Source organism: Schistocerca serialis, chromosome 4 (assembly GCF_023864345.2).
Source record: "Schistocerca serialis cubense isolate TAMUIC-IGC-003099 chromosome 4, iqSchSeri2.2, whole genome shotgun sequence".
NCBI lineage: Eukaryota > Metazoa > Arthropoda > Insecta > Orthoptera > Acrididae > Schistocerca > Schistocerca serialis.
Window position 1 is genome coordinate 27,019,796 of NC_064641.1, and position 28,000 is coordinate 27,047,795.

At 47.4% G+C, this 28,000-nt stretch overlaps 1 protein-coding gene across 1 annotated transcript in view; it reads left to right on the plus strand.

The window, feature by feature from the left end:
• The window catches only part of LOC126473407 (rho guanine nucleotide exchange factor 10), a 554,949-nt gene that overhangs the window by 4,345 nt on the left and 522,604 nt on the right, over nucleotides 1-28,000 (plus strand). Inside the window, exons 2-3 of the mRNA XM_050100426.1 lie at nucleotides 2,671-3,009; nucleotides 13,735-14,086. Of these exons, the coding sequence (XP_049956383.1) occupies nucleotides 2,746-3,009; nucleotides 13,735-14,086 (616 nt within the window). The 5' untranslated portion in view covers nucleotides 2,671-2,745. The remainder of the gene's footprint in view (nucleotides 1-2,670; nucleotides 3,010-13,734; nucleotides 14,087-28,000) is intronic.

Here is a 28,000-nt window from a genome sequence, read left to right on the forward strand (position 1 = left end):
CTCTTCTTTCTCCCTCCCTCTCTCTCTCGTCTCTCTCCCTCCTCTCTCTCTCGCCCCTCCACTCCCTCTCTCTCTCCCCCCTCTCCTCTCCCTCGCCCCTCCCCCTTCCCAGCCCCTCTCTCCCTCCCGCTCCCATCCCTCTCCCTCCCCCACCCTCCCCTCCCTCCCCCCTCTCCCTCCCTCTCTCTCCCACTCACCCACCCTCTCTCCCCCTCCCACCCTCCTCTCTCTCCCTCTCCCCATCCCTCCCTCCCCCTCCTCCCTCCCCCACCCTCCCACTCCCTCCCATCCCCCTCTCTCCCTCCCTCCCCTCTCTCCCTCCATCCCCTCTCTCCTCCCCTCCCCTCTCTCCCTCCCTCCCCCTCTCTCCCTCCCCCACCCCCTCCCTCCCTCCCCCCCCTCTCCCTCCCTCCCCCCTCTCTCCCCCCTCCCTCCCTCCCATCCCCCTCTCACCTCCCTCACTCCCCCTCTCTCTCCCTCCTCCCCCTCTCTCTCCCTCCTCCCCCTCTCTCTCCACCTCCCCCTCCTCACCCTACTCCCCTCTCTCTCCCTAACTCCCCCTCTCCTCCCTACTCCCCCTCTCTCTCTCTCTCCCCTACTCCCCCTCTCCTCTCTCTCTCCCTAACTCCCCCCTCTCTCTCTCCCTCTCTCCCTAACTCCCCCTCTCTCTCTCTCTCACTCCCTAACTCCCCCTCACTCTCTCTCCCTAACCTCCCCCTCACTCCTCTCTCTCTCCCCTAACTCCCCCTCCTCTCTCTCTCTCCCTAACTCCCCCCCCTCTCTCTTCTCTCCCTAACTCCCCCCCTCTCTCTCTCTCTCCCTAACTCCCCCCCCTCTCTCTCTCTCCCTAACCTCCCCCTCTCTCTCTCTCTCCCTAACTCCCCCCCCTCTCTCTCTCTCTCTCTCTCCCTAACTCCCCCCTCCTCTCTCTCCATCTCTCCTCTCTCCCTAACTCCCCCCCCTCTCTCACTCTCTCTCCCCTAACTCCCCCCCTCTCTCACTCTCTCTCCCTAACTCCCCCCTCTCTCCTCTCTCTCTCCCCTAACTCCCCCCCTCTCTCTCTCTCTCTCCCCCTAACTCCCCCCCTCTCTCTCTCTCTCTCCCCCTAACTCCCCCCCTCTCTCACTCTCTCCCCCTAACTCCCCCCCTCTCTCTCTCTCTCCCCCTAACTCCCCCCTCTCTCTCTCTCTCCCCTAACTCCCCCCCTCTCTCTCTCTCTCTCCCTAACTCCCCCCCTCTCTCTCTCTCTCTCTCCCTAACTCCCCCCCCCCTCTCTCTCTCTCTCTCTCTCCCTAACTCCCCTCTCTCTCTCCCTAACTCCCCTCTCTCTCTCTCTCTCTCTCTCTCTCTCTCTCTCTCTCTCTCTCTCTCTCTCTCTCCCTAACTCCCCCCTCTCTCTCTCTCTCTCTCTCTCTCTCTCTCTTCACTCTCTCTCTCTCTCTCTCTCTCTCTCCCTAACTCCCCTCTCTCTCTCTCTCTCTCTCTCTCCCTAACTCCCCCTCTCTCTCTCTCTCTCTCCCTAACTCCCCCTCTCTCTCTCTCTCTCTCCCTCCCTAACTCCCCCTCTCTCTCTCTCTCTCTCTCTCTCCCTAACTCCCCCTCTCTCTCTCTCTCTCTCTCTCTCCCTAACTCCCCCCCTCTCTCCTCTCTCTCTCTCTCTCTCCCTAACTCCCCCCCCCCTCTCTCTCTCTCTCTCTCCCTAACTCCCCCTCTCTCTCTCTCTCTCTCTCCCCCTAACTCCCCCCCTCTCTCTCTCTCTCTCTCTCCCTAACTCCCCCTCTCTCTCCCTAACTCCCCCTCTCTCTCCCTAACTCCCCCTCTCTCTCCCTAACTCCCCCTCTCTCTCCCTAACTCCCCCTCTCTCTCCCTAACTCCCCCTCTCTCTCCCTAACTCCCCCTCTCTCTCCCTAACTCCCCCTCTCTCTCCCTAACTCCCCCTCTCTCTCCCTAACTCCCCCTCTCTCTCCCTAACTCCCCCTCTCTCTCCCTAACTCCCCCTCTCTCTCCCTAACTCCCCCTCTCTCTCCCTAACTCCCCCTCTCTCTCCCTAACTCCCCCTCTCTCTCCCTAACTCCCCCTCTCTCTCCCTAACTCCCCCTCTCTCTCCCTAACTCCCCCCTCTCTCTCCCTAACTCCCCCCTCTCTCTCCCTAACTCCCCCCTCTCTCTCCCTAACTCCCCCCTCTCTCTCCCTAACTCCCCCCTCTCTCTCCCTAACTCCCCCCTCTCTCTCCCTAACTCCCCCTCTCTCTCCCTAACTCCCCCTCTCTCTCCCTAACTCCCCCTCTCTCTCCCTAACTCCCCCTCTCTCTCCCTAACTCCCCCTCTCTCTCCCTAACTCCCCCTCTCTCTCCCTAACTCCCCCTCTCTCTCCCTAACTCCCCCTCTCTCTCCCTAACTGCCCCTACCCCCTCCCTAACTGCCCCTACCCCCTCCCTAACTGCCCCTACCCCCTCCCTAACTCCCCCTCCCCCCTCCCCCCTCCCTAACTCCCCCTCCCTCTCTGTCTCTCCCCCTCTCTTCACAGAACTTGTCACACACGTCACATTAGTTGCGCGTATTGGCGACTGATTGCCAGGTGTTGGTCCTTCAGTCAAATCCGCCTCCGCCGCAGTTCCCTCGTAGTTTGGCATTAGAAGCTGCAGCTATTTTCAGAGTGCTGGTGTTGCAGGACCGGCACTCCTTCACGACGCGCTACGGCACGGAAGAGAACATCTACGAGGAGATCAGCGAGGTGGCGGCCAAGATGGCGGCCGCGGCGGCGGCCTCCGCCTCTGCCTCTGCCTCCGCATCTGCGTCCTCGTCTTCGTCGCCGCCGCCGCTGGGCTCGCCCAGCGCCAGCCTCCAGCTGCACCCACGCCAGCACCGACACCACCACCAGCAGCGGCCGCGCGCGCACGACCACGACCACTGTCACGGCCACGGCCACGGCCGGGGCGGCGGCTGCCGCAGCAGCAGCGGCGCCAGCAGGTCGCTCGCCTCCATCGCGCAGTCCGTCGTCGAGGAGGAGGTGAGCAGTCTGACCTACCGATGTGATCCGTCAGGCAGCTCCAGTGTAGATGAGCCTGTTCCACTTCCTTCTGTCCACGTACAACGTGTCACGGAGAACATCATCCACTGTTCTTCCTCTGGCAGCGAGGTTATCCTTCATCAAGCGCAGTCAACGCGTTCTGAGTCTTCCTAAGAGACCGATTTCTTTCTACTTACTTTCCAAAGTTTTTCGGGCAGTTCTCGTTAGTGTCCACCTCCGTAGCAGAGTGGTCATTGTAGATGACTGCCGTGCCAAGGATCCAGGTTCGATTCCCAGTACTGCCAAGTACACTACTGGCCATTAAAATTGGTACACCAAGAAGAAATGCAGATCATAAACGGGTGTTCATTGGACAAATATATTATACTAGAACTGACATGTCATTACATTTTCACGCAATTTGGGTGCATAGATCCTGAGAAATCAGTACCCAGAACAACTACCTCTGGCCGTAATAACGGCCTTGATACGCCTGGGAATTGAGTCAAACAGAGCTAGGATGGCGTGTACAGGTACAGCTGTCCATGCAGCTTCAACGCGATACCACAGTTCACCATGGGTAGTGACTGGCGTATTGTGACTAGCCAGATGCTCGGCCACCATTGACCAGACGTTTTCAGTTGTTGAGAGATCTGGAGAATATGCTGGCTAGGGCAGCAGTCGAACATTTTTTGTATCCAGAGAGGCCCATACAGGACCTGCAACATGCGGTCGTGCATTATCCTGCTGAAATGTAGGGTTTCGCAGGGATCGAATGAAGGGTAGAGCCACGGGTCGTAACGCATCTGAAATGTAACGTCCGGTGTTTTCAAAGTGACGTCAATGCGAACAACAGGTGACCGAGACGTGTAAGCAATGGCACCCCATACCATCACGCCGGGTGATACACCATTATGGCGATGACGAATACACGCTTCCAATGTGCGTTCACCGCGATGTCGCCAAACACGCATGCGACCGTCATGATGCTGTAAACAGAACCTGGATTCATCCGAAAAAAAATGCCGTTTTGCCATTCGTGCACCGCAGACATGGTCTCCGAGCTGATATTCCATGCTGCTGCAAACGTCGTCGAACTGTTCATGCAGATGGTTGTTGTCTTGCAAACGTCCCCGTCTGTTGACTCAGGGATCGAGATGTGGCTGCACGATCCGTTACAGGCATGCGGATAAGATGCCTGACATCTCGTCTGCTAGTGATAAGAGGCCGTTGTGATCCAGCACTGCGTTCGGTTTTACCCTCCTGAACCCACCGATTCCATATTCTGCTAACAGTCACTGGATCTCGACCAACGCGAACAGCAGTGTCGCAATCGCGATAGGCTACAATCCGACTTTTATCAAAGTCACGAGGCATCACAACAACGTTTCACCAAGCAACGCCGGTCAACTGCTGTTTGTGTATGAGAAATCGGTTGGAAACTTTCCTCATGTCAGCACGTTGTAGGTGCCGCCACCGGCGCCAACCTTGTGTGAATGCTCTGAAAAGCTAATCATTTGCATATCACAGCATGTTCTTCCTGTCGGTTAAATTTCGCGCGTATAGCACGTCATCTTCGTGGTGTAGCAATTTTAATGGCCAGTAGTGTATTTTTCCTCGGTGGGGAGGACTGGTACTGGGTGCACCCAGCCTCGTGATGCCGATTGAGGATCTACTCGACCACGTTCTGGAAGATCTGCTGAACCGCTGGGAGAGAAGTGTGATTAGCACACGCCCTCCATACCTCATCCAAATGACACCGCAAGGCAGAGGATGACACGGCGGCCGGTAGACATCCCTCGAGCTTTCGCGGTCTGGCGATAAACTCGTTATTGTAGATTCCTACATCATTACACGCCGTCATCACTCTAATGTAGATATGCTGCTTCAGTTTCAACAGGAAATCTTGATTGTAGCATTCGTCCTCACTTCAATCCTTAACTTGATCTTCTGGTTGGTTGATCTAAGGAATTTAATTTCTAATTCGTAGACTGTTAATGACTCCTCCTTTGCGAGGATGCATCATATGAGAGAGTAGGTCAGTACTGGTGTGAAGTAGCTATTGAACATCACTGATTTTAAAACTTCCTGGCAGAATAAAACTGTGTGCTGGACCGAGACTCGAACCCGCAGGGGAGCTTCTGAAAATTTTGGAAGGTAGGAGACGAGGTACTGGCAGAAGTAAAGCTGTCAGGACGGGGCGTGAGTCGTACTTGGGTAGCTGAGATGGTAGAGCACTTGCCCGCGAAAGGCAAAGGTCCCGAGTTCGAGTCTTGATCCGGCACACAGTTTTAATCTTCCAGGAAGACTCATATGAGCGCACACTCCGCTGCAGAGTGAAAATCTCATTCTGGATACTGATTTTACTTTTTCTGGAATCATGTTGTCTCATGATAGGGTTCTCACTTGTTGGAAGAATTCAGAATCCTTCTGCACTCTGTAGGAAACCTCCTATCTAATGAGATTATCCCTAGAGATTGTATATCCGAGGTACAGAGAACTCTCTGCACACACTATCTTGTGGTGTATGAGTTCCACGTTTTCGTCCCCACTGACTTGGCCTCGCCGGAGTGGAGGTTGCATTCCTGGAACTGGAATCCCACATGTTGAGTCTGGTCTCGACTTTCCTGTTTCACCCCAGATCGTGACATCAAAAGCAAAGGCAATTGCATTAAGTTCGAAAACTTTTCTCGGCGTTCTTTATTATGTCATCCTCAACAGTACTGAACAGTAGCAGGCACAGTGCACTGAATTGCTGAGCTCCACTCTTGGTCTGAAACCATCAGCATCGCCCTCCCTAACTTGTAGACAGCTAAAGCAGGTGAATTTTCCTTACCACTCATTCAGCAACATTCCTTTTACTCAAATGCTCTCACCCCTCGTCTCTCTTGCAAAAATCATCTCACTTTTCTACGCCTAGGAACATAATTACTGGTTCTTGCCTTACTCCCAGTATTTGTCCATCGGCATGTGGATACAGAAAATTAGATCCGCTGTTGATCTGTCACTTTTGAAGCCGTACTGTTCCTCTTCCAGCTGCGGTTCTGTGATGATCGCCCTCAATCTTCGCTCTATGATCTTATTTAAAATTTTTCAACACATTCTCTTCAGGGCTATTCCTCTATAATTAATAGGCTTCCATGTACGGCCTTTCTTAAACTTCGGAATTAAAACAGCATTGCTCCAGTTTGTAAGCATGTCGTGTTAGTCTTCCATACGGCATTCAGAGTTTTGTGCAGCCATTGTAATCCCTGAACGTTTGCTGCCTTTATCATGTACGCATTCAATTCATCTGCACCAGGAGATTTTCCTTTACGCATTCATTTTACGACTGTCTTTGTTTCTGTCCCGGCGATAGCAGGCTCCTCGCTTTTGGTTGGTTCGATTATCTGGTTATATTTTATGTTCTTCAGCTGATCCATTCAGTAGCTGATCGATATGGTCCTTCAGGACTTCTCTGATGTCACTTTCTGATCATCTCCGGTTTCCTCAATACCGTGGTAATTGTTACCGTCTGACAGCTGAAGGGGTACTAGTGACCCAAGCGGCGAGAAAGCCGACCATCTCTTGTCTGCTTCAAGAATCACGGTAATTTCTAAAATGTTTTTCTTCATAATGCGTTAGACCGCACGGCCAACCGTTTGGTAGATTACCTGGCTTCTCGATGACAGGGGTGATAACATTGCTGTGTTAGCCTGGCTGGGCTAAGTGACCAAATGTGCTATCTTTCAGCTATAATAACCTTTTTATTAACAAATGCAAAATTAGTGTACAAATTATAAAGAAAAAGTCGGAAGTTATACAGATTAATGCAGTCTTTTGTGATTTGTATAACTGCCACTTGTATAAGTGCCACTTGTATAACTGCCACTTGTAGAGAGCTGCCACTTGTAGAGAGCTGCCACTTGTAGAGAGCTGCGGCTTGTAGAGAGCTGCGGCTTGTAGAGAGCTGCGGCTTGTAGAGAGCTGCGGCTTGTAGAGAGCTGCGGCTTGTAGAGAGCTGCGGCTTGTAGAGAGCTGCGGCTTGTAGAGAGCTGCGGCTTGTAGAGAGCTGCGGCTTGTAGAGAGCTGCGGCTTGTAGAGAGCTGCGGCTTGTAGAGAGCTGCGGCTGTGAAAAAAAAGCCGTAAAACAAAGAAGGCAATGTGTATAAAAACTAGAAATGTGCTGTCATAGCACAATCTACTTTAATTTTGAGCTAATGTACAGTCATTCCTACCACAGTACGATAATTGCTTTTGTTCTTAAAATTTACGAGTATACACCGGTAATTAGGCAGTGATAAGAATGGGCGACATGTCGGCTGCTAACAAATATTAATTTAGAGTTAATATTTAAATGTTTTCGTCATTATCGTCATTGGCTTCAATCAAGGGTCTGCAACGTTTTAGCCTACTGGGTCATACTGGAAGAAGACAATTAGTTTTGGGCGGCACATAATATACGTAACACTAACAGTAAATCCCAAAAAATAAGTAAATAAATTAATAAACCACGGGATGGACCAATGAGAGAAAGCATCGCGTTGCTGGAGTTTCAAATTGAAAGAAGTTTATCGTAACTTTATATAAACGGAATGTTACGGTTTTTTTTCCGAACGAGTGATTGGACATCCGTGGATTAGATCAAGTAAAAATGTTTTGTCATCATTCTTGCAATCGGTTTCTCGAACAACCGAAACGCGAAACTTCCTGGCAGATTAAAACTGTGTGCCGAACCGAGACTCGAACTCGGGACCTTTGCCTTTCGCGGGCAAGTGATCTACCATCTGAGCTACCCAAGCATGACTCACGCCCCGTCCTCATAGCTTTACTTGTGCCAGTATCTCGTCTCCTACCTTCCAAACTTTACAGAAGCTCTCGTGCGAACCTTGCAGAACTAGCACTCCTGAAAGAAAGGATATTGCGGAGACATGACTTAGTCACAGCCTGGGGGATGTTTCCATTCTGGAACCGAAACGTAATTGGTTTCTCAGCACCAGTAAATAATATTTGACTTATTAAACCCACACATGATACGACTGTAGGGATGGAATACTATCTCCCCTCAGTTTCTCTCCCTCTCCCCCCCTTCTGCTTATTAAATGGTAAACTCATGCGCTGAAGATCGTTCGCTCGATCTCTGCTACGTTTAATGCCTGCCGGCTTGGTAAACATTAAAGTATACGCCGCCACTTGATCGTAAATGCATTCACTATAAAGTCGGGACCGTGTGCACCCAACGCACTCAAAATCAGAGCAGTATAAGGTTAGGTTCCAGTCGAGCCCGCACTTCGCGGAACAGCGGGACGCATCATAAAACGAGGAACTGCGCGGAATACTAGTGGCTTCCAAACAGTTCTTGCTCGTGACAGAGCTGCGATAGGCACGGCGCGATATGCCCCTCACGATTCACTGCTCGCGTTTCACCCACTGCGTACTGCATCACTCATCTACTCTCCATTCTTTTCAAAGAAAACAAACAAACAAACAAACACACACACACACACACACACACACACACACACACAGACAGAGAGAGAGAGAGAGAGAGAGAGAGAGAGAGAGAGAGAGAGAGAGGGGGGGGGGGATATCTTAGGAGGAAAGAGACAGACACGTCTTACGTAGAGCTGTGATATTGAAGCAGAGATTCATACAGAAATATGCTCTGTTGTGAATTGTTTGCGAGGTAATAATATTTGAAACTCGCTTTTTTTTTTTTTTTTTTTTTTAACCTGTCATCTTGCATCTTGTCAAGGATGCATACTACCTGCCCATCAAAATGGAATCATAATTTCTGGATGATTGCACGAGCCGGAAAGGTTGGACTAGTTTAGTTTAAAAATATCATTGACACTTCGCCGAACGACGGGTACGTAGAGCTGTTTTTGCTATGTATAAGTAAATGGGAATTGTTCCCGGTACCCTTGTCGCCTTGAGACGAGATATAAATGTACATAGTGGGGAACCTTCAAGGAGCCGAATGCAGCCTAACACTACTATTTCTTTGATATTTTTCAACTGCAAATTATTATTTTGTCTCTACCACAGCTTGAGCAGTGCGTCGTATGTAATTTCTAACCAGTTTAAGTAATTTTGATGGGATTCTCATTCTGTAGCCTAGGCACGCATCGTAGATTTTTCTCTGGAGCTTAAGATGTGTTTGACCAATAATACAGAAAACGCGAGATAAATATAGAATGTCATTTACTTTCGATTTATTTAGTTGTTCTTACAGCACAATATTGAGTATACATTTCGTTATCTATTAATATTTTAGCATAACAGAGCGTCAAACTGCAAAGGCGCTGCCTTGTATGTAATGGCGGAATAAATTGTTATTACGCCTTGTCAGTTACATAGAGGAAACAGAAATAATTTCATCGCTCTGGGGATGTCTTGGTCTCCGTAAAGGGAAAGATAGATGAACGACCAGATAACTATACAGGGTGGTCCATTGCTCGTGACCGGGCCAAATATTTCACGAAATAAATGTCAAACGAAAAAAACTACAAAGAACGTAAATTGTCTAGCTTGAAGGGGGAAACCAGATGGCGCTATGGTTGACCCGCTAGATGGCGCTGCCATAGGTCAAACGGTTATCAACTGCGTTTTTTTTAAATAGGAACCCTCATTTATTATTACATATACGTATTGTGCGTAAAGAAATATGAATCTTTTAGTTGGACCACTTTTTTCGCTTTGTGATAGATGGCGCTGTAATAGTCACAAACATATGGCTCACAATTTTAGACGAACAGTTGGTGAACAGGTAGGTTTTTTTAATTTAAAATACAGAACGTAGGTACATTTGAACATTTTATTTCGGTTGTTCGGATGTGATACATGTACCTTTGTGAACTTATTATTTCTGAGAACGCATGCTGTTACATCGTGATTACCTGTAAACACATTAATGCAATAAATGCTCAAAATGACGTCCGTCAACGTCAATGCATTTGGAAATAAGTGTAACGACATTCCTCTCAACAGCGAGTAATTCGCCTTCCGTAATGTTCGCACATGTATTGACAATGTGCTGACGCATCTTGTCAGGCGTTGTCGGTGGATCACGATAGCAAATATTCTTCAACCTTCCCCACAGAAAGAAATCCGGGGAGTCAGATCCGGTGAAAGTGCGACGACCAATGCAGCTGTCATGAAATATGTTATTCAATACCGCTTCAACCGCACGTCAGCTATGTGCCGGACATCCATCATGTTGGAAGTATATCGTCATTCTGTCATGCAGTGAAACATCTTGTAGTAACATCAGTAGAAGATTACGTAGGAGATCAGTATACATTGCACCACTTAGATTGCCATCGATGCAATGGGGACCAATTATCCTTCCTCCCAGCCGGTTACAACACGCTGTGGTGCACCGTCGCACCAAAAAAAAAAAAAAGAAAAACTGGTCGCATTACTTATGGAACGCACTCTGTATAGTAGTGAATCATGGGTTGTGGAAAAATCGGAACAGAAGAGAATCGAACACTGAGAAGGGACAGGATGATGAGAAATATGTTAAGACATGAGGGAATGACTTCCACGGTTCTGGTGGGATCTGTAGAGGGTGAAAGTTGTAGAGGAAGACAGGGATTGGAATACATGTAGCAAATAATTGATGACGTAAGTTGCAAGTATTACTCTGACAAGGGAACCTCCCCATCGCACCCCCCTTAGATTTAGTTATAAGTTGGCACAGTAGATAGGCCGTGGAAAACTGAACACAGATCAATGGAGTAAACAGGAAGAAGGTGTGTGGAATTATGAAAAAAAATAAGCAAAATATACAAAGTGAGTAGACCATGCGCAAGATAAGCAACATCAAGAAATTGTGAGCTAAATAGCGCCGTGGTCTCGTGGTTAGCGTGAGCAGTTGAGAAACGAGTGGTCCTTGGTTCAGGTCTTCCCTCGAGTAAAAATTTTACTTTCTTTATTTTCGCAAAGTTATGATCTGTCCGTTCGTTCATTGACGTCTCTGTTCACTGTAATAAGTTTAGTGTCTGTGTTTTGCGACTGCATCGCAAAACCGTGCGATTAGTAGACGAAAGGACGTGCCTCTCCAATGGGAACCGAAAACATTTGATCGCAAGGTCATAGGTCAACCGATTCCTCCACAGGAAAACACGTCTGATGTATTCTATACGACACTGGTGACGGCATGTTCAAATGGCTCAAATGGCTCTGAGCACTATGGGACTTAACATCTATGGTCATCAGTCCCCTAGAACTTGGAACTACTTAAAGCTAACTAACCTAAGGACATCAGACACATCCATGCCCGAGGCGGGATTCGAACCTGCGACCGTAGCGGTCACGCGGTTCCAGACTGAAGCGCCTAGAACCGTACGGCCACACCGGCCGGCCGGTGACGGCATGTGCGTCACATGACAGGAATATGTTGTCGACCCACCTATCTTGTACAATTGGCGAATGGGTAAAAAGATTCTTCTACCTTGCCCGATTTAGGTTTTCTTCTGGATGTGATAATCACTCCCAAAAAAGTGATGAAAACATAAGAGTTTGTCACATAAACTGGAACAAATGAATGCAAGAGTTTCCCAGTCGTACAGTTTTCCCTGTGCTCTGTCAAAACATATGTTTTTAACGTTTTCAAATTTTTCCGTGTGTGGACCGTCGAATCCTGCATATGCCCAAGCAAATCTGACATGTCCTGGAATTTTGGAGAGCGAAGATGATTATGTGTGAGTGCCTGAACTTTGATAATTGTCTGAAAATAAAAAAATTAAATTTTTCACTCGAGGGAAGACTAGAACCAAGGACTTCTCGTTCCGCAGCTGCTCACGCTAACCACGAGACCACGGCGCTATTTAGCTCACAATTTCTTGATGTTGCTTATTTTGCGGATGGACTACTCAGTCTGTATATTTTTCTTATTTTTTTCATAGTTCCACACAACTTCTTCCTGTTTTCTCGATTGAGCTGTGTTCAGTTTTTCAAGGCCTATCCACTGTGCCAACTTATAACTAAATCTGAGGGGGGTGCGATGGGGAGGTTCCCTTGTGAGATGAAGAGGTTAGCACAGGAGGCATCAAACCAGTCAGAAGACTGATGGCAAAAAAAGTGGCGCACGCTGTCGTATTAGATGAGCATGATCTTTCAACCTTCAACCCCAACCGACGACTGGCTCTCGCTCGGTTCGCGACGCGGATGCCGTGGTCTGCTGGTGACTCTGACCTGGCCAAGTTGGCTGTCCTACTAGAGATGGGGGATCCGCTCCTGAACTGTTTTATAGAGTTGAATCTTTCAAAGGAGTGAACAATCAGTGATTCAGAAAGAAAGAACGGTAGCTCCAAACGTTTCACACAGCAGATAGAGAGAGAGAGAGAGAGAGAGAGAGAGAGAGAGAGAGAGAGAGCGAGCGCATATCAGCTGGGCCTCTGCTGGTCAGAGCACACTGCACGCCACACAACACAGCCAGCGCCGGCCTCTGCCCTGCTTCTACCTTGGCTGCCTACATTGTGCAGTGCCCCATTGGATTTTGTGTTTCACACATGCCGTGCCGTCTCTGTGCTTCCTCTGCCGCGTGCAGTGTCTGGCGCATCTTTAACTTAGCATCGTACTCCGTCAGCGATCGTTTCAGTCGCACGTCCTGCCCTCTTGGCAGTTGATGCGAGCAACAGGACAGAGAGCCTCCTAGCGGAGAACATAAGAACTGCTTGCAACAACCTGCTCGCAAGAGAACGGACGATTTGTCTCGGAGCGGGTGACTGGTGGCCGTTCACCGCTCCCCCCACCCTCGGAACTCGCCCGCTCAACGCTCACCCCACCGTTCTCGACTCTAGCCAGAGCGTTGAGCAAAGCAACTCAGGTGTCACTCTGGTCTCTGCGGTCTTAGCTCACGCAGCAATACAGCTCGCGGTTCGACCTGCTTGACTCAGCGCCTCTGCATCGGAGTTCGTCTATTCTGGATATTGTTCTTCGCACTAATACCGATATGTATATTACATAATTATGTTATGAATACATAATTTGTTTTTATTTGTTTAAACTGATGAGATGAGGTTCCTGACGACTCCTCTTACTAGAGGATTTTTTATTATGGACACTCGAATTTACACTTTAATTACGAGCGAACCAATAAACGTATCGCAAAATGTGATACATCAATATTTTCCTTGTTTTATTCTGCATAAGGCTATATGCAGCACTTTGGTCTTACAGTCAAATTTATATTTTTTTTCTAATTGTAGTACGGATTTTGCGATTTTGGGCGTCTTCGGAAGGAAATGTTCACTTTAAAAATATATGGCTTGGGATATATTTGTACGAGGTTAATGAAATTTTAATACATTATAGCCAAATACATAGTTAATGTAAATCTCAAGTTACAACATTTTCCGATCACCCAAAAAACCACGGTAGTGCAAAATAGATCGATAATCAAAAACTTTGTCATATCGTGGAAATTTCAATAAACAATAGAAAATTCTTACTCATTATCTGTGTTACTTCAAAATAGGATCAAATAAGATCAAAATACAGGTATAGTAGTGGAATAAACCAAGTTTAAAGGGCAATGTGCCTTCCATTTATTTTCTATTGTGAATGAATGGTGAGTCATGAAAAAGACCTAGTTCATTTCAGGGAGTGAACAGTTCAGATCCGGTCTCTGAAAAGAACAGTTTTGCCCATCTCTGTGTCCTACGGTGCGGCCGCTGCCCCGCGCGCTAGGTGGCTGGCTGTCTGACTGCTGTGTGTGTTTGTGTGTGGGCGCGGCAGGTGCGGCGCGTGGAGCACGGCCACAAGCGGGTGCTGGGCGAGCTGAACCTGTCGGTGGAGGCGATGCTGATGCCGCCGTCGGTGGCGCCGCCGGCCGACCTGCTGGACGAGCTGCTGGCCGTCGGGCCCACCGACGACCTGCTGACGCCCGCCTCGCCCACGCACTCGCACTCGCAGGCGCACGAGGCCGACTCGGGGCTGGGCTCCTACTACAGCGGCGCCTCCTCGTCCCGCTCCTCCGCCTCCTTCCCGCGGCCGCACCAGCCGCCGCCCCCGCAGCAGCAGCAGCAGCAGGGCGGGTTCTGGAAGCGCCGCGGCTGGAAGCGCATCGCGGGGCTCGCCGCCGGAAAGAGTGAGTACCGCCGGTCTGCCTATACTACAGGCGCTGAACCGCGAATTTGAAGGGTGATTCAAAAAGAGTACCACAACTTTAGGAATTTAAAACTCTGCAACGACAAAAGGCAGAGCTAAGCACTATCTGTCGGCGAATTAAGGGAGCTATAAAGTTTCATTCAGTTGTACATTTGTTCGCTTGAGGCGCTGTTGACTAGGCGTCAGCGTCAGTTGATGCTGAGATGGCGACCGCTCAACAGAAAGCTTTGTGTGTTATTGAGTACGGCAGAAGTGAATCGACGACAGTTGTTCAGCGTGCATTTCGAACGAAGTATGGTGTTAAACCTCCTGATAGGTGGTGTATTAAACGTTGATATAAACAGTTTACAGAGAATGGGTGTTTGTGCAAAGGGAAAAGTTCTGGACGGCCGAGAACGAGTGATGAAAATGTAGCACGCATCCAGCAAGCATTTGTTCGTAGACCAGGGAAATCGACTCGGAGAGCTAGCAGAGAGCTGCAAATTCCACAATCAACTGTATGGAGAGTCCTACGAAAAAGGTTAGTTATGAAACCTGAACTACCCGAGGCGATGGATCTGCCGCCAGGCAGCCCGTGACAGAGCACTTCATCACTGGCCTCCAAGAAGCCCTGATCTTACCCCCTGCGATTTTTTCTTATGGGGGTATGTCAAGGATATGGTGTTTCGGCCACCTTTCCCAGCCACCATTGATGATTTGAAACGAGAAATAACAGCAGCTATCCAAACTGTTACGCCTGATATGCTACAGAGAGTGTGGAACGAGTTGGAGTATCGGGTTGATATTGCTCGAGTGTCTGGAGGGGGCCATATTGAACATCTCTGAACTTGTTTTTGAGTGAAAAAAAAAACCTTTTTAAATACTCTTTGTAATGATGTATAATAGAAGGTTATATTATGTTTCTTTCGTTAAATACACATTTTAAAGTTGTGGTATTCTTTTTGAATCACGCTGTACTTTCACAACCTTTTCTTAAGAATTCACTTCATTTACTAGCGATTCATCAAGAACATTAACACATTCAATCACACTATGTAAGCGTGGAAGTAGTTGCCAGTGGGCAACTGATGAAAACAAATTAGTTTCAACAAATGGAAATTTTATTCCTAAAAGCTTTTTTTAAAGTGGAAAAAATGGTCAATAGATTGCAGTGCAATAAAGCGGCTGGGGTCGATGAAATTAAGTCGGAACTCCTCAAATACAGTGGAATGTCAGGTCTTAAATGGCTGCACAGCATAATTGAAGTGGCCTGGGAGTCGGGACAGGTTCCATCAGACTGGACAAAAGCAGTAATCACACCAATCTTTAAACATGGAAACAGAAAAGATTGTAACAACTACAGAGGTATCTCTTTAATAAGCGTTGTGGGTAAAATCTTCTCAGGTATTGTTGAAAGGAAAGTGCGAGTATTAGTTGAGGACCAATTGGATGAAAATCAGTGTGGGTTTAGGCCTCTTAGAGGTTGTCAGGACCAGATCTTTAGCTTACGGCAAATAATGGAGAAGTCTTATGAGTGGAACAGGGAATTGTATCTATGCTTTATAGATGTAGAAAAGGCATATGACCGGGTTCCTAGGAGGAAGTTATTTTCTGTTCTACGAGATTATGGAATAGGAGGCAAACTTTTGCAAGCAATTAAAGGTCTTTACATGGATAGTCAGGCAGCAGTTAGAGTTGACGGTAAATTGAGTTCATGGTTCAGAGTAGTTTCAGGGGTAAGACAAGGCTGCAACCTGTCTCCACTGTTGTTCATATTATTTATGGATCATATGTTGAAAACAATAGACTGGCTGGGTGAGATTAAGATATGTTGTTGTTGTTGTGGTCTTCAGTCCTGAGACTGGTTTGATGCAGCTCTCCATGCTACTCTATCCTGTGCAAGCTTTTTCATCTCCCAGTACCTACTGCAACCTACATCCTTCTGAATCTGCTTAGTGTATTCATCTCGTGGTCTCCCTCTACGATTTTTACCCTCCACGCTGCCCTCCAATACTAAATTGGTGATCCCTTGATGCCTCAGAACATGCCCTACCAACCGATCCCTTCTTCTGGTCAAGTTGTGCCACAAACTTCTCTTCTCCCCAATCCTATTCAATACTTCCTCATTAGTTACATGATCTACCCATCTAATCTTCAGCATCCTTCTGTAGCACCACATTTCGAAAGCTTCTATTCTCTTCTTGTCTAAACTGTTTATCGTCCATGTTTCACTTCCATACATGGCTACACTCCATACGAATACTTTCAGAAATGACTTCCTGACACTTAAATCAATACTGGATGTTAACAAATTTCTCTTCTTCAGAAACGCTTTCCTTGCCATTGCCAGTCTACATTTTATATCCTCTCTACTTCGACCATCATCAGTTATTTTGCTCCCCAAATAGCAAAACTCCTTTACTACTTTAAGTGCCTCATTTCCTAATCTAATTCCCTCAGCATCACCCGACTTAATTAGACTACATTCCATTATCCTTGTTTTGCTTTTGTTGATGTTCATCTTATATCCTCCTTTCAAGACACTGTCCATTCCATTCAACTGCTCTTCCAAGTCCTTTGCTGTCTCTGACAGAATTACAATGTCATCGGCGAACCTCAAAGTTTTTATTTCTTCTCCATGGACTTTAATACCTACTCCGAATTTTTCTTTTGTTTCCTTTACTGCTTGCTCAATATACAGATTGAACAACATCGGGGAGAGGCTACAACCCTGTCTTACTCCCTTCCCAACCACTGCTTCCCTTTCATGTCCCTCGACTCTTATAACTGCCATCTGGTTTCTGTACAAATTGTAAATAGCCTTTCGCTCCCTGTATTTTACCCCTGCCACCTTTAGAATTTGAAAGAGATTAAGATACGTGAACATAAAATAAGCAGTCTTGCATATGCGGATGACTTAGTTGTGATGGCAGATTCGATTGAAAGGTTGCAAAGTAATATTTCAGAGCTAGATCAGAAATGTAAGGACTATGGTATGAAGATTAACATCTCCAAAACGAAAGTAATGTCAGTGGGAAAGAGATATAAACGGATTGAGTGCCAAATAGGAGGAACAAAGTTAGAACAGGTGGACGGTTTCAAGTACTTAGGATGCATATTCTCACAGGATGGCAACACAGTGAAAGAACTGGAAGCGAGGTGTAGCAAAGCTAATGCAGTGAGCGCTCAGCTACGATCTACTCTCTTCTGCAAGAAGGAAGTCAGTACCAAGACTAAGTTATCTGTGCACCGTTCAATCTTTCGACCAACTTTGTTGTATGGGAGCGAAAGCTGAGTGGATTCAGGTTACCTTATCAACAAGGTTGAGGTTACGGATATGAAAGTAGCTAGGATGATTGCAGGTACTAATAGATGGGAACAATGGCAGGAGGGTGTCCACAATGAGGAAATCAAAGAAAAACTGGAAATGAACTCTACAGATGTAGCAGTCAGGGCGAACAGGCTTAGATGGTGGGGTCATGTTACACGCATGGGAGAAGCAAGGTTACCCAAGAGACTCGTGGATTCAGCAGTAGAGGGTAGGAGGAGTCGGGGCAGACCGAGGAGAAGGTACCTGGATTCGGTTAAGAATGATTTTGAAGTAATAGGTTTAACATCAGAAGAGGCACCCATGTTAGCACTGAATAGGGGATCATGGAGGAACTGTATAAGGGGGGCTATGCTCCAGACTGAACGCTGAAAGGCATAATCAGTCTTAAATGATGATGATGATGAGCTTTTTTTAAACCGATTTAAAATTATAATCAGAAAGCACCCTCTCTACAGGGTGTTACAAAAAGGTACGACCAAACTTTCAGGAAACATTGCTCACCGAGGAGTCAAACAGTGTATTGCTCCCTCCTACGTATAAGAGACCATGAGGATAAAATCAGAAAGATTACAGCCCAGACAGACGCATACCGACAATCCTTTTTTCCACGAACAATACGGGACTGGAGTAGAAGGGAGAACCGATAGCGGTACTCAAGGTACCCTCGGCCACACACCGTCAGGTGGCTTGCGGAGTATGGATGTAGATGTAGATGAGATACGGAAGCCACTGTCTCATTCTTGCAACATTGCTCATCGCTCGTACAGGGGCGCAGAGATGAGTGTGCGACCTTGTGCGGCAGCTTGTTCGCCTGCAGAACACGTCAGTCGTCGTATAGTTCCAAGAAAACAATGCGCCGTGCCTCCGCTTTCGAATTTTGTCAGAATGTATTGCGCAACACTTTTCCTCCCTACCTCCCCCTCCTCCGCAAGGTCACTGCACAGTCCTGTTCTGGACGAACACACCTAGAATTTACGGCTGTCATCTCAGATCAATATAATGCATGGAGACGAGGGTGTACGGCGGAAGCGGACGCGGCCTGTTTTAAGGAATGCACGTCTACGTAGATGCTCCTCAAGCCACCGTACGGTGCGTGGCGGAGGGTACCCTGAACCACTGCTTCTCATTTCCTTTCCTGTTCCTCTAGCAAATAGAGCGAGGGAAAAAACGACTGTCTGTATGCCTCCGCATGGACCCCAATAACGCGCAATACGAGGTGCGACATAAAGTAATGAGACAGATGTGAATTATAAAATGTTGCTTACCGTTCTAGTCAAGTTTAGTGTTGTCGCCTTCAAAGTATTCCCCTTCTGATTGCACACACTTTTTCCAGCGCTTCTGCCATTGATGATAACATTTCTGGAACTCATCTTATGTGATATTCTCGAAGACCCTCGTCACAGCTTTTTGGACTTGCAGTGTTTTTTTGAAAATGGTGTCCCTTGACCGCCGTTTTGACTCTTGGTAACAGAAAAATGTCGCACGGACCGATATCTGGTGAATAAGGCGGCTATGGTAGTACTGAAATTTGTTTTGAGGTTAAAAATTGCTGTAGTGACAGAGCAGGATGGGATGGCGCATTATCGTGATGGAGAACCCAGTTATCAGCAATGTTGACACGGACGCGAAGAACTCTTTCACGAAGTCTTTCCAAAATTTCTTTGTAGTAATATTGGTCAACTGTTTGTCCATGTGGCACCCACTCTTTACGAACAATTCCCTTGGAATCAAAGACGCACACAAGCACGAATTTCACTTTTGACTTTGACATGCGAGTTTTCTTTGGTCTGGGTGATTCCTTTGAGCACCATTGCGAACTTCGGCGTTTTGTGTGTGGACTGTACTGAAAAAACCAACATTTATCACTAGTGATAACACGGTTCGACAATTCTGGATTGATTTCCGTTTCCAACTTTCATCACCAGTGATAACACGGCTGAATAATTCTGGGTTGATTTCCGTTTGCTCCAACAGATCGGCTGCCACATTTTTCCGTGTTTCTCGCTGTTGTTGTGAGAGATTTTTGGGGACAATTTTCGCACAAATGTTTCTCATACCGAGATCATCAGTTATTATTAGACGAACCGTTTCTCGATTGATGTTGAGTTCTTCAGCAATCATTTTCACGGATAATCTTCGATCACATCGTACGAGTTCACGCACCCTGGACGAGTTGACATCCATGTGTGAGGTTGGTGGTCGTCCATGCGGTCTTCATCTTCAATATTCGTTCTGCCTTCACTAAACATTTTATGCCAACGAAACACTTGAGCTCTCGACATAACCTCCTCTCCAAAACCCTTCTGAAGCCTACCGTAAGTTGCCGTCGAGTTTTCACCCAATTGAACGCAAAAAGAAATGGCATACCGTTGCGCAATATTATGCGGTTCTATTTCCGTGACGGGAGTCACAAACACGTGTTAGCTTATTACAGTACAACTCACGACTGAGCAGTTGCATCGATGTGCCACTTGGACTAGAAGCAGCTTATAGACCAAGGTCAAAGAAATTGTCCCTGCGCAAGCCTGCAGGGTTGCCACATCTTTCAAAGAAAATCAGTCTCATCACTTTATTGTCGCACCTTGTATATGTTGGCGGCAGTAAAATCATTGTTTTCACACAGTTTAACTGAAAAAGAAATGGCATACCGTTGCGCAGTATTATGCGGTTCCATTTCCGTGACGAGAGACACAAACACGAGTTAACTTATTACAGCAAAACTCACGACTGAGCAGTTTCATCGATGTGTCACTTGGACTAGAAGCAGCTTATAGACCAAGGTCAAAGATATTGTGCCTGGACAAGCCTGCAGGGTTGCCACATCTCACAAAGAAAATAAGTGTTATTACTTTACTGTCGCACCTCGTATATGTTGGCGGCAGTAAAATCATTTGGCAGTCAGTCAGCTTTAAATGCCGGTTCTTTACATTTTCTGAATAGTTTTTGTTGATAACAGCGTCGCCTTCCTTCCTTCCTTCCTTCCTTAGATTCTCATTTCAGTTTCCGAAGCATCTTACATGTTGTTCGAACCTACCAGTTACAAATCTAGCAGCCCCCCCTCTGAATAGATGCCCTCCTTCAATCCGACTTGGTATGGATCCCAAACACTCCAGCAGTATTCAAGAATAGGTCGCACCAGCGTCCTTTACGCGGTCTCCTTTACAGATAAACCAGACTTTCCTAAAATTCTCCCAGTAAACCGAAGTTGACCATTCGCCTTCCATGTCACAGTCCTCACGTGCTCATTCCGTATCGTATTCCTTCGCAGTGTTACACCCAGGTATTTAAAACGACGCATGTCGACCAGTGCACTACTAATGTTGTATCCGAACATTACAGGTTTGTTTTCCCCTACTCATCCCCCTTTGCTTGCATTCTCCCACATTTAGAGCTAGGCTTCCATTAATCACATCAACTAGAAACTTTGTGTAAGTCATCTTGTATCTTCCTACACTTACTCAACTTCGTCACCTTACCGTACACCACAGCATCATCAGCGAACAACTGCAGATTGCTGCCCACCGCATCCGCCAAATCATTTATCTATATAGAGAACGACAACAATCCTGTCGCAGTTTCCTGGGACACTCCTGACGATACCCTCGTCTGAGATGAACACTTGTCGTCAGGACAGCGTACCGGGTTCTCTTACATAACAAGTCTTCGAGCCACTCACATACCTGTGAACTTATTTATGCTCGTATCTTCGTTAACATCTTCGAATGGGGCACTGAGAAATGTGGAATGTGCCTGTTGCCCTTCATCCATAGTTCGCAGCGTATCTGGGGCGCCCTGCTAAACCCGCAGGACAGGAAAAGTAGTAGGAATTGTGGGAGGGGGCCTGAATGAGCGGCTGTCACTTACACTCCAGACATAACACTTTATTTAATTGTCCAAAGGTTAGGGCGCAACTTGTAAGCTTGACTATCGACAGAAAAATCTTTAATTCTAAAACGGCTGAAGGCCCATAAATTAAACACAACTGCTCTCTGTATATATATATATTTATATTATACACTGCACGAAATCATCACTTCCAAAACTGGACTACACATCTCTTACGAAAAGACACAGTTTATGAGCACAAAGAAACCCTCATCTCTGAACACAAAGTATGGCACGATTTACAAAACGGCAAACTTCAAATACCTCGGTGAAACACTACAAATGAGTGGACATAACAGAGACTCAAACGAAGAAAGAAAGACTAAACTGGACAAGGCATACAAAGTAGTGTGGAATCATTACAACAAGAAGTCTGTCTCACAAAAAGCCAAATTACGCCATTACGACACGGTGGTGCTCCCCGAGGCACTACATGCAGCAGAGACCACACTAATCCTAGGGCATACACGTATCAGACAATTAGAAAAAGTAGAACGGAAAATACTTAGGAAAATATTTGGCGCAACTAACAACAATGGAATATGGATCAAGAAACCCACAGAGGAACTGTACAAACATACGGAGGCAATCACAGAAAAGATTAGAAAGCGCAGACTACAATTCTATGGACACCTATACAGAATGCCATCACACAGGCTGACCAAACAGATCTTTGACTGGGTAACCCACTAGAAACAACAAATGGGTGGCAGAGGTAGAAAACGACCTGAACCAACTCAACATAACAGCAGACACAATAAACGACAGAATAAAATTCAGAAACATCATTAAGAAAAGTAAACTACATGAGATACAATGTGACAAACGAACAGGCATAAAATGGACCGAAGAACACGAGCGAGATCACAGCCAGAAGATGAAAGAAATATGGGCAACCAAAAAGGCAATCAAGATGATGCCGAAGACACAAAGCCGACAAGAAGCATTGACAGAGGACCGGAAAGAGAAACATAGCGGGCGAATGAGGGAAGTTTGGGCAGCAAGGAAGGCAGCAAAAGGAACTGGCCATGTAGTTTAGTCCAAATGCGCTCTTTAAGGGCAAAACACCAATAATATATAGAAGGCTGTAGGCCTTAACCTTAAATAGTATTTAATGCCAAGCGCTGTAAGACTTTGCTAGTCAGATAGATTAAGTTTTTTTAAAGGCGGCTGAAGGCCGATAAATTTAAGACAACTTAACTACAATAACCTTTCAATAGGCAGAAGGCCCAAGCTTTATGACCAATAAGAAACGGCTGAAGGCCTTCATAAAAAGAAATTAAAAAAAAACTGCAACCAATTTTCCAAGGCAGAAGGCCTAAAGCTTTTAACATTAAATAGTATTTAAGGCCAAGTGATGTAAGACTTGATAAGTAAGAATCCCCAAATTTTGAAGCATCTGCAGGCCCATCATTTTAAAAAAACAAAACACCTACGATAAATTTTCAACAGGCAGAAAGCCCACAGCTTTATCTTCCAGAAGGTAATACTTAACAAGTAAGATCGTTAAAACTTAAAGTGGCTGAAGGCCGATGCTTTAAAACAATACAATAAATTTTCAACAGGCCAAAGGCCCAAGCTTTATCTTCAGACAATGTAAGACTTTCCCAATTTAGAAAAACTTAGTTTTAAAACGGCTGAAGACCTATGAAGTTAAAAACGCAATTACAAGTATACAAATTCCAACCATCGTCTAAGAGCCATTAAAAATACACAATTAAACGCCAACAAGAAAGGCGAAGTTTCCAGGGGGCTCGGTCTCCCCTTGAAATCTTAACGTTTGCTTAGGTGAGACAAGAAGTCGGCCCATCTACACTTTATGCACCGGCAACACAACCAAGAGACAGTCAGGGACCCAGCGACAAGACGACTTGCTAACCGCCGACCAGTTTAAGCCAGAACGTTAGAGACATAGCCGCCCACAACCAAAAACACATTAAGCTGTCAAAAACTACACACCATGTTGTACAGCGACAATAGGCGAGGAAAGGACACGGCCTGAACTCATGTCGGCGACCGTGGCAGATGACCGGAATGCTAACGGCCACGAGGCAGAAACTTCGGCTGGTGCACTTGAATTTCAAACCGACAAATATAGTTAATTCCACCACACGGCGGCTAAATCTTCACCAACTCGAACACTCGCTGTTGTTCCTAGGAATACGGCCAACAGCGAACCACCAACCAAGGGGACACCGTGAACAGACGTGGCTTCGGTAATTAAATCGCCACTCAACTTCCGTGTCCTGGGTCGGTGAGCCACGAACCTCGTATCACTCTGAACAGCCCCCACACACTCCGACACTGCGTAGAGACCGCCGGCGGGCCCGGCCGACAGCGCCGCGCGGAGACCTGCTTGCTGATCCGCTCCAACCGACCGACTGACTGCCAGTACGACGACAATATTTGAAACAAGTTGTCATTGGAAATGACACCAGCTACTCACACACAGTTTGCCAAACACTTGCACGAAGACATGAACGACACTCAGCAGTGGCTGTGCAGTCGGGAGTCGACACACACACACACACACACACACACACACACACACACACACACACACACACACACACACACACACACACACAGCCAAGCCATAAGCGATTGGCGAGCCAATCCACGTCGCCCAGTAGGACGACCGACCGACGATCCACGATGACCGTCCCCGGCTCAAGTGATGGGTGGCGGCAATGGTCGGGCGAGCCGTGGACATCCAGAACTCACTGCTGCTCCAACCAGACTGAACTAGTGCCGCTTTCCAACTCGGCGACTGGCAGGTCCGAACTGCCCTCCTGGCACGTTCCAACTGACTCCACGACAGACAACCGGGAACCAATAGCAGTGCAGCAAAGATAACACGTAAGGGCTGTATCGATAGGCGCTACTGCTGCCTCTGACGGGCAGACAAAGCAGCAACCCAGTGACAACAGAAATTGAAACTACACTACTAGCCATTGAAATTGCTACACCATGACGAAATGCAGACGATGAAAGGGTATTCATTGGACAAATATATTATACTAGAACTCACATGCGATTACATTTTCACGCAATTTGGGTGCATAGATACTGAGAAATCAGTACCCAGAACAACCACATGTGGCCTTAATAACGGCCTTGATGCGCCTGGGCATTGAGTCAAACAGAGCTTGGATGGCGTGTACAGGTACAGCTGCCCATGCAGCTTCAACACGATACCACAGTTCATCAAGAGTAGTGACAGGCGTATTGTGACGAGCCAGTTGCTCGGACACCATTGACCAGACGTTTTCAGTTGGTGAGAGATCTGGAGAATGTGCTGGCCAGGGTAGCAGTCGAACATTTTCTGTATCCAGAAAGGCCCGTACAGGACCTGCAACATGCGGTCGTGCGTTATCCTGCTGAAATGTAGGGTTTCGATTGGATCGAATGAAGGGTAGAGCCACGGGTCGTAACACATGTGAAATGTAACGTCCAGTGTTCAAAGTGCCGTCAATGCGAACAAGAGGTGACCTAGACGTGTAAGCAATGGCACCCCATACCATCACGCCGGGTGATACGCCAGTATGGCGATGACGAATACACGCTTCCAATGTGCGTTCACCGCGATGTCGCCAAAGACAGATGCGACCATCATGATGCCCTAAACAGAACCTGGATTCATCCGAAAAAGTGACGTTTTGCCATTCGTGCACCCAGGTTCGTCGTTGAATACACCGTTGCAGGCGCTCCTGTCTGTGCTGCAGCATTAAGGCTAGCCACAGCCACGGTCTGCGAGCTGATAGTCCATGCTGTTACAAACGTCGTCGAACTGTTCGTGCAGATGGTTGTTATCTTGTAAACGTCCCCACCTGTTGAGTCAGGGATCGAGATGTTACAGCCATGTGGATAAGATGCCTGTCATCTCGATTGCTAGTGATACGAGGCCGTTGGGATCCAGTGCGGCGTTCCGTATTACCCTCCTGAACACACCGATTTCATATCCTGCTAACAATTATTGGATCTCGACCAACGCGAGCAGCAATGTCGCGATACGATAAACCGCAATCGCGACAGGCTACAGTCCGACCTTTATCAAAGTCGGATACGTGATGGTACGCATTTCTCCTCCTTACACGAGGCATCAAAACAGCGTTTCACCTGTGCAACGCCGGTCATCTGCTGTTCGTGTATGATAAATCGGTTGGAAACTTTCCTCATGTCAGCACGTTGTGGGTGTCACCACCGGCGCCAACCTTGTGAGAATGCTCTGAGAAGCTAGTCATTTGCATATCACAGCATCTTCTGCCTGTCGGTTAAATTTCGCATCTGTAGCACGTCATCTTCGTGGTATAGCAATTTTAATGGCCAGTGTGTAACATAACGAGGTGGCAACACGAAAAAACACGGGATGTAAAATAAGAGATGGCACGACCGTGAGCCACCAGTATCATGCGAGTTTCGCGCGAGCGATGCTCTAGAGTCTAGGGAATCGTCCTGTTATTCATTTTACTCGATTTAAGGAGCCTTCGGAAAGCCATAAGGACAATTTTTGATTACAAGTCCCGTTAGCATTCTCAGAGGAAAAAAAGGAGTGGGCGTCGCCGTCGCTGTACATGAAGGTGGAGGTTTTGTCTTGCCGTCGCCGCGCGGCGTGGGAACACTTCGTCTGTATGTGCGAGGCGGTAACCGCCTGTACGCGCTCAGCAATTTCGCGGCGCCAGGCGCCGTTATGCGGCGGACAAACGAACCGGCCAACTGCCAAGCGGCGAGGCTATTGTTTCAGAAGCTGGCCATCAGCCCCCTGTTGACCGAGCGCAGTCTCATGCACGGCTTTAAGCGTTTCCTCCCTCCGCTTTGTCTGAAGAAACGAAAGTTTTCGGAGACGCGATTCAGTTGAACTAACTAATTTAAATGACAGGAATGAAACAGATGTAGACAGCAGTCGTCACGAAAGGACAATTTCATTTTATATGAAGATGGCGTCTGTTCTTTCGGACATATCGTTAAGGCTAATCGGCTGATGACCTCCTTCATTGCGGATACATACGATTTGCCTGAACTCTTATGGGACTCGGTGGATTGTCTGCCGCGAGTAATGGGTATAATGGAAGGGGCACTATGAATGTAGTGTGTGGACTATAAGTTGAGAATGTGGGTCTCACGGGGAGCGTGCCGGCGATAAGTCCCTGCAGTCGCACTATCCTCTGTGCCCTCGGTGGCTCAAATGGGGTTCAAATGGCTCTGAGCACTATGGGACTCAACTACTGAGGTCATCAGTCCCCTAGAACTTAGAACTACTTAAACCTAACTAATCTAAGGACATCACACACATCCGTGCCCGAGGCAGGATTCGGACCTGCGACCGTAGCGGCCGCGCGGTTCCAGACTATAGCGCCTTGAACCGCTCGGCCACCCCGGCCGGCTCAAATGGGGTGCCGGCACGGTAACTCAGCGTGTTCGGTCAGAAGGTCAGCTGCCCTCTGTGATAAAAAAACTTAGTTAATGGATCAACAACGAACTGAAACGGGTGTCTTTCGACGGCCGCACCGAGCAGATGAAACGAACGAAAACGAACAAAATGAGATAAAAAGAAAGATGGATGGAGCGTCTGCCATGTAAGCAGGAGATCCCGGGTTCGAGTCCCGGTCGGGGCACACATTTTCAACTGTGCCCGTTGATGTATATCAACGCTCGTCAGCAGCTAATGGTATTGATTTATTTGTAATTTCGCTTCATTTTTGTTGGAAACTGAATCTGTTACTGCACGGGATTCATGCTTCGAAAAGAAAATACATACCAGGTGCATTCAAGTTCTAAGGCCTCCGATTTTTTTTCTAATTAACTACTCACCCGAAATCAATGAAACTGGCGTTACTTCTCGACGTAATCGCCCTGCAGACGTACACATTTTTCACAACGCTGACGCCATGATTCCATGGCAGCGGCGAAGGCTTCTTTAGGAGTCTGTTTTGAGCACTGGAAAATCGCTGAGGCAATAGCAGCACGGCTGGTGAATGTGCGGCCACGGAGAGTGTCTTTCATTGTTGGAAAAAGCCAAAAGTCACTAGGAGCCAGGTCAGGTGAGTAGGGAGCATGAGGAATCACTTCAAAGTTGTTATCACGAAGAAACTGTTGCGTAACGTTAGCTCGATGTGCGGGTGCGTTGTCTCGGTGAAACAGCACACGCGCAGCCCTTCCCGGACGTTTTTGTTGCAGTGCAGGAAGGAATTTGTTCTTCAAAACACTTTCGTAGGATGCACCTGTTACCGTAGTGCCCTTTGGAACGCAATGGGTAAGGATTACACCCTCGCTGTCCCAGAACATGGACACCATCATTTTTTCAGCACTGGCGGTTACCCGAAATTTTTTTGGTGGCGGTGAATCTGTGTGCTTCCATTGAGCTGACTGGCGCTTTGTTTCTGGATTGTCACAACCGACGAAAAGAAAGTCCCATTCGTGCTGTCGTTGCGCGTCAACATTGCTCGGCAACATGCCACACAGGCAGCCGTGTGGTCGTCCGTCAGCATTCGTGGCACCCACCTGGATGACACTTTTCCCATTTTCAGGTCGTCATGCAGGATTGTGTGCACAGAACCCACAGAAATGCCAACTCTGGAGGCGATCTGTTCAACAGTCATTCGGCGATCCCCCAAAACAATTCTCTCCACTTTCTCGATCACGTCGTCAGACCGGCTTGTGCGAGCCCGAGGTTGTTTCGGTTTGTTGTCTCACGATGTT